The sequence below is a fragment of the Orycteropus afer genome, unplaced genomic scaffold, assembly GCF_000298275.1.
Source record: "Orycteropus afer afer isolate SDZICR_OR568_19922 unplaced genomic scaffold, OryAfe1.0 scaffold00052, whole genome shotgun sequence".
Lineage (NCBI taxonomy): Eukaryota > Metazoa > Chordata > Mammalia > Tubulidentata > Orycteropodidae > Orycteropus > Orycteropus afer.
The window spans coordinates 13,913,667-13,928,963 of NW_006921639.1; the positions used below are offsets into that span (position 1 = coordinate 13,913,667).

The window sequence follows — 15,297 nt, forward strand, 5'->3', positions numbered from 1 at the left end:
CCTTTTAAGATAAGATCAGCATCAGAAATTGCACAGAGCTACTTCCTGTTGACTGGGAAGCTTCCTCTCATCTTCCCCTACCTAAACATCCCCTGGCAAGTACAGCCTTGGAGGCAGTAACTTAAGGATTTATGAACCCAGAGGACACACAGCCTGCCTTCCTTCAGGAGATCCCATGAGATACTCAAGTACCCAGAGAGGTTCACCATTCTCATTGTTTCCCTTTTATACTTTTTAAATACTGATTCAAATTTAAAATCCTTCTAGAAGCTGTTAACATGAAGAGAATCGGGAAAACCAACTGAACTTGTTAATTAGAATTTATGTATATATAAATGAAGTTTGGGACAAGACTTTTCTGAGACTATATTTTGCTTTTTGTGGTATTTTTTCCAAAACTGGAAATAGATTTTATCATTTCATTGTAATATTGGCAGGCCCATTATAAAAGTCTCAGTTAATACAGATATCTACTGAAAAAAAAAAAAAAAAAAGTGTCATTCAGGGATAACTGTTAGTGTTTTAATACAAAGCTTTCCTGATTTTTCTATGGCTTTATAATCATTTACATTATATGGTATTTCTTTAAAAAATAAGATCAGACTATACAAATGATTTTGTAATGTATCTTTTTACATAATTTCCTTGTGAATATATAATATACACACATACATACATACATACATAGATATACCTATGCATATACATATTCATCATAATTTTTGTTTCTCAGCATTCCATTGTATAAATGTGCCATTTGTGGTGAGCAATTAGGTTATTTCTGATTTTTTATGGATCGAAGGGATGTTCTTGTATGTATATTTTTGTATACTTGTCTAAATGTTTCTGGGAATACTTAAAATACAATTGCTGTGTACTTCTACAAATTTTGATAACCATTGCAAAATTACTTTCTGAAAGGCTGCATCCACTTACCTGCCAACCAGTATCTTATGTGAGTGTCCATATCTCCACACTGTTGACAATCATGAATTAAAAAAGAAGTGATTCCGTAGAGAGGATGTACTTCTAGCCTGTGATTTTGGGGTCCTGGAAAGCTTCATGTGGATGACCTGACTGTGTTCCTGGTTGCTGAGCAGGGTCATCATCACTTAACCACCGCCTTCATTTGTTTGCCAGATAGTGTAACTCAAGTTTCCTTTTGCAGCCTACTGTCATATTTTAAATCCTCCTCTTGTACTTTTCTCCTTTAGATTGAGGAAGACACATGGCAGAAATACTACTTGGAAGGAGTCTCAAATGAAATGTACACAGAATATCTTTCCAGTGCCTTCGTGGGTCTGTCCTTCCCTACTGTTTGTGAGTAAGTGACCATTAACTGTGTCCTCTTTACCGCTCAGTGATACTTAGCCTGTCCCTAGCAGGAAACAACCTATGTCTGCCCAGTACAGTTGGGACCCTCAACAATTGCCAAGAATATCCCATGTGCTCAGTCTGATTTGTGAACAGGAAGGCAGGTGATGACCTGGGTCCTGCTTAGGGGATTTCAACTGGTCCCACTTTCTCCTCTAGGCTTGATAACCTGAGGCTTTGATTTACCTTTTGGACTAACACATTAACTGCACTTATCCTAGCCATGTTTATGAAGGCAGTTACAAACCCACATCTCTGTGATTTTACCAGGGCAAAAACGAATCTTGCCAGGCCCTTGATGAAAGGAATTTTAATCTCTTTTCCAATCAAGTCAGATCATAAAGGGACATCATAAAAGCCACTGAGATAGAACCATTCAGTGTACACCTCTAAAAAGAAGAATTGCTAAAATTGTGTGATAGATATATTTATAACAGTGACCCCCCCCCCCAAAAAAAAAAAAAAGTTGTTGCTAAGAATGCTTATATACAACCAAATACCTCATGGGATTCAATTCCTTGGTTTAGAAGTTTAGGGTCAGGGTATCATGAGACATCCCAATTAATTGGCCTAATAATACGTTTAATGCTTCTCTTCTACCTCCTAGTTCAGTGTGTAGTGTCTGGGGCCAGAAAGGCCTGCAAGTGGCCATCCAAGTTACAATCATAGATCCCTATTTGCCTAGAGCAACAGAAGAAGGAGGAAAGTCAGGAAATTGAATGTGTGGCTAATTTCCTCCACGCACATCTGCCTCATCTACCACGAGAGCAGAAGAACTGGGTGGTACCCACCTACCATTACTGAACATTTAAATCAAAGATTCTTTAGAAGGCTCCTGATCAAAAGGGGAGAAATACAGAATAGAATTTCAAACTGTCATAGAATCCAGACATTTAAGAGCAATAGAGGCTGGTTGAACCCCTGAAACTATTGCCCTGAGATAATTTTTAAACCTTAAACCAAAATATCCCCTGAACTCTTCTTAAAACCAAACAATACCCCCCCGCAAAAAAAAAAAAAAAAAAAAACCTCAATGCCATAGAGTCACTTTTGACTCACAGAGACCAAACGCTTTTTTAGGAAAAAATAGAAATGCCCCATAGAGTTTCCGAGGCTGTAAATCTTCATGGAAGCAAAGTGCCTCATCGTTCTCCCACAGAGTGGCTGGTGGGTTCAAACCTCCAACTGTTTGATTAGCAGTCAAATGCTTTAACCACTACCCCACAGTAGTTTAGCTTGACTTGTAAAGAATGCCTGCCTTGAGCATTGTGTTTTTCTAAAAACTGCCTACATGGGATCAAATTGACAGCAGCAACTGCAAAGATTAGGTAGGAAACTTAGGAGGCAGTGAGTTTATGTTGATGAGGGAGGGACAACTAGGAAAAGAAGGGTAAGAATAGTTATCTCGGATACTGTTATCTGTGCCACTGAATTGTACATGTAGAAATTGTTCAGCTGGTGTATATTCTGCTTTATGTTTTCTCAAAAGCAACAACAAAAATGAAATGAATTATTTTAAAAAGTGCTTTTGCAATTTTCTGAGGAAATGCAGAACCAGATGTGCAGAAGGAAGCCTAGAAAAAAACTCTTAGCAATTTAGCCCCTGACATAAGGCTTCCTTCTTCTTATGCTGGCTGAGCAAGATAGGACAGAACAAGGGGTAGCCATAGCCCCTCAAAGTAGGATAGAGAATCCCCTTTGGGTTATGACCTCAGCAGTTTCAGCTGTTCTGGACCCAAGAAACTTCTACTGTGAGATGTGGTGATGCCTCACATTCTCTACACAGAATCTCAGATGTTGGGGTTAAGCTAACCGGGGACTTTGTCTTCTATTAAAACACAAATTCCCTGGGACCAATGAAACATTAAACCAAACCAAATCAAACTCACTGCCATCTTGTCAATTTAGACTCATACAACAACCGCCACTGGATTTTCTAGGTGGTAAATCTTTATGGAATTAGGTTGCCCCATCCTCCCTCCTTGGAGCAGCTGGTGGGTTTGAACTGCCAACCTCCTTGTTAGCAGTCAGATGCCTTGGACACTGCACCACCAGAGCTTCTTAAGAACTCACTGCTGTCGAGTTGATTCCAGCTCATAGCAACCTCCTTCTTGGGTTTCCGAAGTGATATCTCTACAAAAGTAGATTGCCCAGTCTTCCTTCCAAGGAGGTCAAACCCACCAGCCTTCTGGTTAGCAGTCAGATGCCTTAGGCACTGTGCCACCAGAGCTCCTAATGAAACACTAAGTCTGATCAATTAGCCACTTAGGGAAGGATTTGGTCAACTCAACCACACTGATAAGAAACTTGGACAAATGAACCCTTTTGCACATATAGTACTGCATTGTCAGTGAAGGCAAACATGGGTATATGGGTGGATGAACTATTAGATATGTCTGTGAAGTGGGTAGTGTACCCAAGACCATGTATAGGACTGGCAGACAATGGTCCTGTAAGTGTATTTGTATGATCTGTAAGAATTTCCAGGTGTATAGTAGAGCTGACAAGGGACGAGGTTGTAGTCACTTCTTGATCACAGCCAGCTACCCAGAGAGACTGAGTAGCTGAATCTGTGGGCTCAGGACCATAGTCACAGGGGACATCAAGCTCAATTGGTATAATATACTACACAAAACATTGTTCCACCTCCTAATTTGGCGAGTAGTGACTGGGATCTTAAAAGCCTGCAAGCAGCCATCTAGATGCAACAATGGGTCTCTCCTTATCCAGAGCAGAGAAGAATGAAGAAAACCAAAGATTCATGGAAAAAATTAGTCCTAGTGAATGGTACACCATGCAATCTGTAGCCTATATGACTATGAGACCAGAAGAACTAGATGGTGCCCGGCTACCACTGTCACCCACTTGGAAGTCGGTCTATGTAGGAGATCCTTGATAGAGAAAGAGAACAATGTGGAACAAAACTCAAAATCATTTGAAAAAGAAAAAAAAGGGGACCAGGTTTACTGGTCTCATAGAGCTTGGTGGAACCACTGGGACTGTGGCCTCTAGCTGCCCTTAAGGTCTGGAGCTGAGCCCACACCTGTGGCTTCCAGCCAAACAAAAGCAGGCATAGGAGTTGAACATTTACTTGAATTAGATGCACTCCTTGGAGAGAACAATCATGGGAGAAAGAAGGTCTGTGTATGCACAGGGAAAGAGCTCAAGGGGCAGGGGTGCATGGAGGGATGGGCACAGGGAAGAGGTAACTATCAGGAGGAAGTGGGAGGGAAGTTGTTGCATTGTGGTAAATTGTGGTCAGTGTCATGAGACAAAGTATATGTGAACTGCTGTATGGAAAGTGAATTTGCTCTGTAAATTTTCACCCAAATCACAAAGAAAGAAAGAAAGAAACTTGGACAAAACAGGGATCTGGGAACCCAATATGGTTGAAGAAGAAAATTTGTATCCTGGGGCTCCCTGCACACTTAGAAGCTAAACTCACCTTCTGAAAAGGGAAGTCTGAAGAGATTAAAACAAAACAATGTCCTTTACACTGAAGGAAAAGATAGTCCTGGGGGCTCTTGGGAACCTTTCTATCAAAGTTCCTGTTCTGCAGGGAGCCGAGAGGGGATGGAGTGCTTGGTAGGTTGGTGTTTCCCTGGAGACTCCTATCAGTGAACACAGCAGGTGCACCCTGTCAGTCCCTGGGCCCAAACCCTAAGCAATCCAAAATGGTTTGGCTGTTTACTGAAATTTCTTACCCTGTCTCTAAGCAAAAGTTTAAATGCTAAATGGACTGGAAAAGTGAATAGGTAATTGATTCGGAAAGAGTTATTTTCTGAAAACGGATGTCCTATTGTAGCTTCCCTGCATTCTTTCTTTGAGAGCTATTTCTCTTTCTGCTGTAGAAGTTAACCTTTCATAGGCTCTGGGTCCTGGAATGCCAAGGCTGCCCCAGGGGATTTTCTTTGCCTTTGAGGTTGGCATGCCTGGGAAAGCTTATAGCAGAAACTAACTCTAGAAAAAGTGAATTGAGACCTTATACATTCAATGAGGGGGATCTGAACGTTACACAACAGAGCTGCCAATGACTGGAGGAGGTTTCAGTGTGGTGGGGCCATGAGCCAGGGGAGTGGGCAAAGTCTTCTTCCTTGCCTCTTGAGTTTCACTGAGTTGATTGGTGTTTACGTCTAACATGAATGCTCCCTTGAAAACTCACCAGCTCTTTCTTTCCCTCTGTTTCTCTTATTCTCCTCCTTGAGCCATGGTGTTTCATTTTATGAATGTTAACTGAGAGGTTTTCTGGGTGGTACAAAAGGTTAACATACTTGGCTGCTAATCAGAAGGTTGGAGGCTTGAGTCCACTCAGAGACACCTCCAAAGAAAGACCTGGCAATCTACTGAAAAACCAGCCATTGAAAACCCCTATGGAGCACAGTGCTGTGATACAGGTGGGATTCCTGGCTATGAACTGGAGTTAAGGAGACAGCAACAAATGATTCTGCTCCCACTAGAGGCTGCAACTGGGATACCCACAGAGTAAATTTAACTCAGATATTCGCCCACATGTTGTTGTTGTTATGTGCCGTGGAATCGGACCCAACTCATAGCGACCCCTCCTTGGGTTTCCAAGGCAGTATCACTATGGAAGTAGATTGCCCAGCCTTCCTACTGAGGAGTGGCTAGTGGCTTTGAACCACCAGCCTTCTGGTTAGCAGTCAAATGCATTAGGCAATTACTTTCTTAAAAATTGGTTGCCAGTATTTCAAAACAGTGATGTTTCACGTAGAACTCGATACCTTGCCTCTCTTGAATATCCAGTGTGGCCACTCTGGATCTATATTGCTACAGAGTTCTAATTGGCTGCAACTGCCTTTTTTTTTAATAGTGGCTACTAAAGATGAGGCATCCATGCTCCCCTTTTCTATATGGAAGGGGTACCTCCCAGCCCTGTTGCCTTGGTCAGGCCAAATTTACATTTACATCACAGGCCTGACCCCAAAGACATCAGTTTGCCCTGACCCATCAGGTAATACATCCCTGGTCTTCAGAGCTGTTAAAGTACTGAGAACTAGTGACTGCTGTGGATATTTCCCTTGATTAATTTTCATATTAACAACATGTTCTGAGGAGGAGAAAGTCCCTCCGACCATCCTTGTTGTCAGAGAATTTAGTATCTGTTCAGTACAGCGTGTGGAATGCCACCCCCCACCCACACACCAAATACTTTTCATGTGACTGAGAATGTGTTCAACTTAGTGCTATTATTCGTTTAACACAATGATCCAGCAGAGGTAGAAATAATCAATAAAGAAAGGACATTTAATGAGATTTAGGAACATCCCAAAACATTGAAGCTCTCCTCAAGCATTTGATTATCTGGAGGCTTAATTATCTGTGTTTTCTACTTTAAATTAAAGAAAAGCTATAACTCAAAGTTACCAGCAGTTTAATGATAACACTCTTCAATTCAGGTTAATTAAAGCACAGCCGTAATTAGAGTTTAGTGTTGTATATCACCGGGCTGGCGCATAAGTATTTTCATTACAGTAAGAATTGGCTATTCAATTTCAAGATGACATAAAGGATGCCAAAATATATTTTAAACTGGTTCATGTAGAAGAAAAAGTGTAGGGGAATATTTTGGGTATAATAAAGCACAGATAAAATATACAGATTTTCAGAGCAGTTTCTGTAATTATGTGCTGCACTAAAACAATATGCAGCAAATAACATCTTAAAGCATGAAAAGGAATAAATTCGCTCTTCCCTTGGGCTGGCAGGATGCCCCTTGCAGGGTGGGAAATCCACACAAAAGCGCTTGGAGTTTTCTCAGAAGCTGGGAGTAGTTTACTCTATGAGAAGAAAAGGGGGCAGGATAAGTGGGTGAAATTTAAAGTTGTTTCCTGGGAGAATGGAAGGGAGGAGGGAGAGAGTCAGGAGGAACATAAGGCACCTCAAGGCAGGCTTTTTACAGATTTCAAACTGGAGAGATTATCTCTCTTGTTCTAGTGAGGCTCTCAGCAGTCATGTTCCTTGACTTTGCTGCACCAACCTTTTAACGGCACCATGCAAATTATCAAGTGGTGCAAACGGTTTTGCACTTGACTATAGCCTGAAGGTTGGTAATTTGAATCAACCCAGTGGTGCCACGGAAGAAAGGCTTGGTGATCTCCTTCCATAAAGACAGAAGCTAAGAAACCTTATGGAGTAGTTCTGCTCTCTAACACGTGGGATCACCAGGAGTTGGAATCAATGGATTTTTTTTTTTTTGGTAGCTTTGCTTATTGTTCCAAGAAGTGGCTTAGACAAAATCCACATCATTTCTAAATCTTACAAAATACATTTTCTCACCTAATCTTTACAACATTCTTTGAAGCTTATATTAACATCACAATCCTTGTTTTGGGAGCTCTGGTGGCGTAGAGCCTAAGGCACTTGACTGTTAACCAGAAGGCTGGTGGTTCAAACCCACCAACCACTTCTCTGAAGGAAGGTTAGGCAGTCTATTTCAATAGAGATATGGCCTCAGAAACCCAAAGAGGTGTTGCTATGATTTGGAATTGACTTGATGGTAGTGAGTTTGTTTGTTTGCTTTTTTAAATCCCTGTTTTAAGAAGTTCTGGTGGCGCAGTGCCAAAGGCATTTGACTGCTAACCGGAAGGTTGGTGGTTCCAACCCAATAGCCATTCCATGGAAGGAATATAGGGCAATCTAATTCCATAAAGATTTACCATCTTGGAAAATCAGTGGGGGTCACTATGAGTCAGAAGCGACTTGATGGCAGTGTTTTTTTTTTTTTTTTTCAAATCCTTGTTTTATAAGCAGGGAAACTGAGGCTCAGAGGAATTAGGCACCCTTTTCAAGACCACCTAGAAAACAAGTTACAGAGCCAAGATTTAAACACTGGGACCCTTGTGCTCTTGGGAGAGTCCTGGAGTGGGTGCTAAGTGAAAGTTGACAAATTAAGAATCTCTTGGAGCATATATTAACTGGAGAGGTGTCTAGGCTCTATCTCTAGAGATTTTCATATCTGAAGTAAAGCTAAAAAAAATTTGCTTTTTTTTTTTTTTTTATAAGCAAACCAAGCATTCTGATTCCAGCCCTGATGACTAGGAATCCTCACCTGGCCCCACCCCTCACACCACACTCTGGAATATGCTCCTTTTGTTCCCCTCTCTGGGCCCAGTCCTTGGAATGTTTCTCCCTGCTTTCAGCCTAGTCATAGAATCATAGGTGGGCCACATCTTGCCAGGGTCTGGAGCTAATGTTAAGGTTTGAATCTTTGTATGAGTGTCTTCCTAGTCGTTCCTTTTTCACACAGGGTATTTGACAGTCTCCAGGGACATAGGAATGAGTCTACACTCTGCTACCCCAGACAAACCATTGATTGCCTCTTCCCACCATGCCTAATCCAAATCAGTATATGGGGCTACTGAAGCCCTTTTAATGCTTTGGGTTCGCTTTCCACTGGGGAATTCAAAGCAGTTTCAGGCTGGGAAAAACGGATAAACATTAATTGCAGAGAGGTAGAGGAAAGCAAGGGCAGTTCAAGAAGCAGCCCTTGGAAACACCTCTTGGCCTTAGTGGAGATGATGGTGGGTATGCTGTACCTTTCCCAAGAGGCTGAGAGAACTTTCTTTAAGGGCAGGCAGCTCCCGAGCTTTCTTTCTTTTTCTTTTTTTTCTTTTTGTGGAGGGAGCTTTGCTAATCCTTCTGAAAAGTAGCCTTTGGTTTGCATACCTGGATCCTCCCTCTACTCCCACCCCTACCCCACTAGTCTGCATGGTGGTAACAGCAAGAAAAAGGAGTTCTGGGATCTGAAGAAGGAAGGAGAGAGTGCTGCCCATTATCAGGACACCAGAGAACCAGTGACTCCATTTTCCCCCTCAGTCCCTCCCCCTCATTCTTAGTAGGCAACTATGGAAGGTGCAGGTGGTGAGTGTCAAACTTGCAGGAACTAAAGGCAGAGCTGACAGGCCATGGTCACTGCTGAAGGGTCCTGTTTTTAAGCAGCTCTCACAGTAGGATGTGGTAGGAGTGAGGGTGCTATGGAGGTCCAAAGGCTTAGGTCACACACCAGATGGGGCCACTTACTGGATATATGATTTGGTCAAACTATTTGATTTCTGCATACCTCCTTTCTTTGACAGCGACCAGCTGGCTGACTTTGGACTTGGCGTTTACCCTCAGTTTTCCCATCTCTAGAATAGAAATACTGCTACTTTTCTCTCAGTACTAATTAATGTCCATTTTTTCTCTCTCTACATTTCCTTGTCCAATGCCTTCTATCCTACAACATCAAATACAAATGTGAGCATACAGGCAGAAAATACATTGCACTATTTCCAAACTATATTTACTTTTACTCGTTAGTGTATTCTCCCATCCATCAACCAGATATTTAATGAACTTGGGATATTTGCACCATTGTGCCAGGCCATGGTGCCACCTCTGATGTATGAACATGGAAAGATCACTAGCAATACTTACAAATGCCAAGTAAATAACTCTGTTTCCCGTTGGTGACTGCCTTCTGAGAGTGTACAGTCTGGCTGAAGGAAAAAGTACCAAACCCTAGGTAGAGATAAAAGTCTGCTGTTCAGTGCTTGTTAAAAGCATACAGATGGGTACAGAGGGTGAGAGATATGGGGAGAGCCCCCTCTTGGTGGGGGTAACCAGAGATGGTTTCCTGGAGGAGGTGGCACTTAGGCTGTACCTTGGAAGGAGGTTATGGTTCAGATAGAGGCTAAAGAGAGAAAACAGTCTTCTAAGGGATAGGGAATCAGATGTCTGGGAGTTAAAAGTGTCACACAGAAGTCTTCCAACATCCAGGTCTCTGAGATTTTTCCAGCGAGAATAAATTGATTTCCCCTTTACATGGGGATAAGAAGCAGATCAGATTTTTTTTTTTTTTTTTTTTTTTACATGTCCTGTTTTAAGAGAAAACAGTTGTAGTATATTTACGGTTAGAAGTAGCCAGCGTGAAGATGCTGTCCCCTGGATCCAGGTAGGGAAGTGAGGGCAGAGGGGAGAGGAAGGAAGAGGAGGGAGGCAGGGAAGGAGGGTCAGAAGGAAACCACACATTCAGCAGTTGGGCCACTGCAAGAACACCATGTTCCAGGTTCTGAATCTCACAGTGAACATACTAGTCAGTCATTCATCACTTGCAAAATATAAAAGCTTAATTGTATCAGGTTTTACAGCTCAGAGGGGATTAGGACAAAAGATGTATTTAAAATATGGTGTCTCTCTCTGTCCCTCTGCAGCTGGTAGAGCAGTTAAAATTCAGATGTGCTGTGGAGTAGTTAATACCTGGGTACTCGAGTAACTCTGCTCAGATCTGCCAAGCTGTGCTGGAGGGCAGGGTTTCTGTCCCCTGGGCCAGCTGAGAGTAGGGATGTGTCTGTGCTGGTTGAAGGCAGCGGAGGGGCTTGTCCATCTCCTCATTCCCCTGCATTCCGGGTCTTTAAACCTAGAAGCCATATCCTCCAGCTGTGCTGTGTTTCACGAAAAGATCTTTAAAATGAAGCTGCTTAAAGAAATTTAAAAATGAAATCGAAGACTATCCAAAGAAAGCTAGGCCTCTTATCCAATGAAAGCTAAAGGTAGTTTGCTTTGAGTTCTATGAAATCATTAGATTTTTAGAGAAAGACATCAGAATTTGAACTTGGGACCAAAAGTAACCAGACAGACCTGCTTGTTACATGATGGATTTCTTTAGTCTGATGCTGAAATGAGCATTTAGGAGAATTCATGGAGAGGCTCCAGCATCATCTTTTTTAAAAATATTTCTCCTCAAAGGACTAGCCCTGTTCATCAGATTATTTGGAGATTATTATAGTTAGGACTGAACATACATGAATGGAGATATTAATAAAATATTTAGTATCTCTCTACTCTGTTGCTGCTGTTGTTTGTTGTCACTTCTGACTCATGGTGACACCAAGGTTAGAGTAGAACTGCACTCCATAGAGATTGCAAGGCTGGGACCTTTCAGAAGCAGATTGCCAGTCCTTACTTCCAAGGTGCTTCTGAGTAGGTTTGAACTGCCAACCTTTTGGTAAGGAATCCAGTGCTTAACCATCGACACCACCTGAAGACTCCTATTTCTGCTATCAAACCAAACCAAACTCATTGCCCCTGAGTCGATTTCCACTCATAGTGACCCAATAGAACAGAGTGGAACTGCCCCACATGGTTGCCAAGGCTGTAAATCTTTTCTTCTGCAGAGTAGTGTGTTCGAACTACTGACCTTTCAGTTAACAGCCAAGTGCTTAACAACTAAGTCACCAGGGCTCCTTAATTCTGCTGTAGGGATCCAGAAACAAACAAATGTTTCCATTGAGTTGATTCTGACTCATGGTGACCTCGTGTGTGCAGAATAGAACTGTGCTGCACAGGGTTTTTTTTTTTTTTTTTTGGGTAGTGTTAAGACCTTGCTTTTGAGGCCACTGGATGGACTCAAACCTCCAACCTTTTGGTTACCAGCCATGTGTTAACCATTTGTGCTACCGGAAATCTCCAGAAGATGACCAATAAATAATCTGTTTACTTGCTATTGAATAAACCAGTGACCATTACTCTACTTAAATCCTAATCACAGGACAGTGGCAGTGGCACATCCAGAATAATACGGTGTGGGATAGATCAGGTAGCAGTTCATTTGGAAACGGAGTAGGTACTGGATACTCATGGCAGGCACACGGTTTTTACTCTGTTTTACATTTATGACTAGTAATAATAGGAACGCTGTCTAAAAACACATTTACTTGTTCTTTAGGCAAATGTTAATTGTCCATATAAAGAACATAATTGATTTTTTAAATTTAAGTATGTTAAGTGTGCTGGTAGAGATACTGCATGTGTGAATTTGGAGAGATGTGTTCTAAAGCCTTCCCACTCCACCCCTTACCAAAGGTAGTGTGAAACTGAGCCTTAACGTCTTTGAGCACATTTTAAGTCACTTCTGTTATTTTGATGCTGTCTTACAAATCTCACTCTTTCAAATTTTCTTTAATTAGCTGTTTATATTTCTAGAGCCTATCATTTTAAAACAGAGGTCCTGAATGTGAATCTTTTTTATTTGAACCTTTTGATCCTAAAATTCTGGTTTCCCAGTGCACAGTATTTACATCAGCATCTACTCTGATTACATCTGTTGGCTCCATATTCCCAGAGTCCCTCTGGATAATGAGAGGAAGGCTGGTGCTTTGGGTGGTGCTGCTTTTGGAGAACTTGATGGGGCTGCCTCCTCTGTCCTCATACATTCCTTGGATAAGTAGTCCTGAGCAGCCCCAAACAGTGTTTTTGCATGTTCTTCCTGAGCATATTAGAAGGTGCAAGCTCTACCTCAGGTTTCCATGCTTATTTCACACCAGCAAGTAATCTTTGCAGTCAAGGGGGCTGATTTAATGGCAAGAACAATTTGTTTCCCTCTGGGTAGGTAGGAACAGTTGGACTCTAATTCTTAAGAGCCTTTGTTCAAGAACATCTGTGTTGAAACTACTGTAGTTAACAGATGAGGCTGGCAGTAAAAAAAAAAAAAAAAAAAAGCTTTGTATAATGTCATTGTCAAATTTGGTACTTCTCTACTTAATAATTATCAAAAAAGCAATCTAACTTGTTATTACAACAGTTTTATTACAGATTGCCACTTTAAGACCTTATGGTGACAAGTGGCATTTTTCTCAGGGAGGGGGGAATAATTTCTATTCCCCTGTAATTATTTCTGCAACCAGCCACAGCTTCCTGTATTGGACATATTGGGACATTTTATTTTAGAAACCAGGAATTAAATCCTTGCTAACTTATGGCCTCTTTTACCCTGTTTATCATACTTTGAAGGTTTTATTGCTTCCTTCTTATACCCTTCCTCACCCTAATGCTGCTTCCTCATGCCACCGCAGCCCTGCATGCAGTAAAGCAGCATAGGCTGAATGACTATCAGGACTGGATGGGTAAAGCCCAGTTTGCTTTACAAAAAGGAACAGTGTTAAATGACACAGGTAAATGTTTACCTCAGGACATCAATCTGGAGACTTATACTTGGGAGTAAACCCATTGTCACAGGATCTATGGAGGATTTTAAGGATAAATTGCTGTCTCTGTCTTAGACTTGGGTTTCTTCCTCAGCATACTAGACTAAAGGTAAAAATTAGATTCCCAGATCATATCATTACTGTACTTCCTACTATACCCTTCTTTTCCAGTCTCTCTGGTTCTAACCAATAAGACAAGTGAAGAAACATCTTGTTTCATGATTATGTGTACAATTCAGAAGGAGCTCTGGTGGTGCAGTGGTTAAGCCCTGAGTTGCTAACAAGAAGGTCCGTGGTTCGAACTCACCAGTCACTCTGTGAAAGAAAGATGAGGCAGTATGCTTTCGTGAAGGTTACAGCCTTGGGAACCTTATGGAGCATTTTTGCTCTGTCCTGTTGGGTCACTACTAGTTGGAACCAACTCTATAGTATTTTTTCTTCTTTTAATGCTCACTTCCAAGCTTTCTTTGCCTAGCCTTTCCTAGCTTACTACCTTATCTCTTTTCCATCATTCCAGCAACTCACAAGATTCTACTTCCCATTTATTCATACATGTATTTATCAGCATTCATTGAAAATCTACTGTTTGCACTTTGCAAAATTCCAAGGAGGCAAGGCATGCTTTCTGCCTTGGACAAGTTCAGTCTGGAACAGAGAGAGACAAATAGGCAAGTGATCACCACACCTGGCTCCTTGTTCACTCACCTGTCTGTTCATTCCCATTGAACCTGCAACAAAGATCACCTCTGCTGCATTCCTCTAAGCTGAGGACCCTGATATTCCTCTAAGCTGAGGACCCTGATATTGACAGTGACCAAAGTCACTGTCATTGAGTCGATTCCAACTCATAGTGACCCCCACTGGGTTTCCGAGGCAATAAATCTTTATGGAAGTAGATTGCCCCATTTTCCTTCCACAGAGTGGCTAATAGGTTTGAACCACCAACCTTCTGGTTAGCAGTCAAATGCCTTAGGTGCTGTGCCACCAGAGCTCTTTGTTTCAGGTTAAAGGGCCTCCTAAAAATAGGCTTCCATAAGGCAATGTGGAATCATCTTTGACAGATTTGAAGGTTATGTAGTTAGGGATTTAAAGCTGGAAGAGAACTCAAAGATCTGTTGATCTACCTCCTCCTCAGAAAACTGACACCCAGAGAGGTTGAGGAATGTGCACAAAGCCACTGAGATTTTGTGGACTTTCCTGCATTAGGAAGCTCCTTTCTTTCTTCTTCTTCTTCTTTTTTAATCCAGTTGGTAAAACGGTATTGTAGGATATCACTAAGGAAAAGGAAGACACAGATAGTTGCACAGACAACAGAGGTAAACACTATTGCATATACACTCCTGCATTATCATTAATAACAAACATTAGTCTATGAGTGGATACATAAGTAGACAGGAAAGGTGATTTGGTATGGGTAGGCAAACAAAACCATGTTGTTGTTGTTAAATGCCATCGAGTCAGACCTGACTCATAGCGACCCCTCCTTGGGTTTCTGAAGCAGTATCACTACAGAAGTAGATTGCCCCATCTTCCTTCTGAGTCGTGGCTGATAGGTTTGAACTGCCAGCCTTCTGGTTAGCAGTCAAGTGCCTTAGGCACTATGCTACCAGAGCTCCCGTTTGGCAGATAATATTACTACATACATATTTATATGTCCTGTAAAAATGTCGGGAGCTCTGGTGGCATAGTGCCTAAGGCATTTGATGGCTAACCAGGAGGCTGGTGGTTCAAACCCACCAGCCACTCCTCAGAAGGAAGGTTGGGCAATCTACTTCTGTAGTGATACCACTTTGGAAACCCAAGGGGAGGGGTCACTATGAGTTGGATCCAACTCCATGGCAGTGCATTGCATTTTGTTCATTGTAAAAATGTCCATGTATATAGCAGAACTAATGGGGCAAAATTATGAGAACTTCTTAGCTATAACCAAATTCCTTGA

At 41.7% G+C, this 15,297-nt stretch overlaps 1 protein-coding gene across 1 annotated transcript in view; it reads left to right on the forward strand.

Annotated features, from left to right (window-relative positions):
* KCNMA1 (potassium calcium-activated channel subfamily M alpha 1) overlaps positions 1-15,297 on the forward strand; it is a 1,147,148-nt gene that overhangs the window by 916,839 nt on the left and 215,012 nt on the right. Inside the window, exon 14 of the mRNA XM_007938677.2 lies at positions 1,215-1,324. Within this exon, the coding sequence (XP_007936868.1) occupies positions 1,215-1,324 (110 nt within the window). The remainder of the gene's footprint in view (positions 1-1,214; positions 1,325-15,297) is intronic.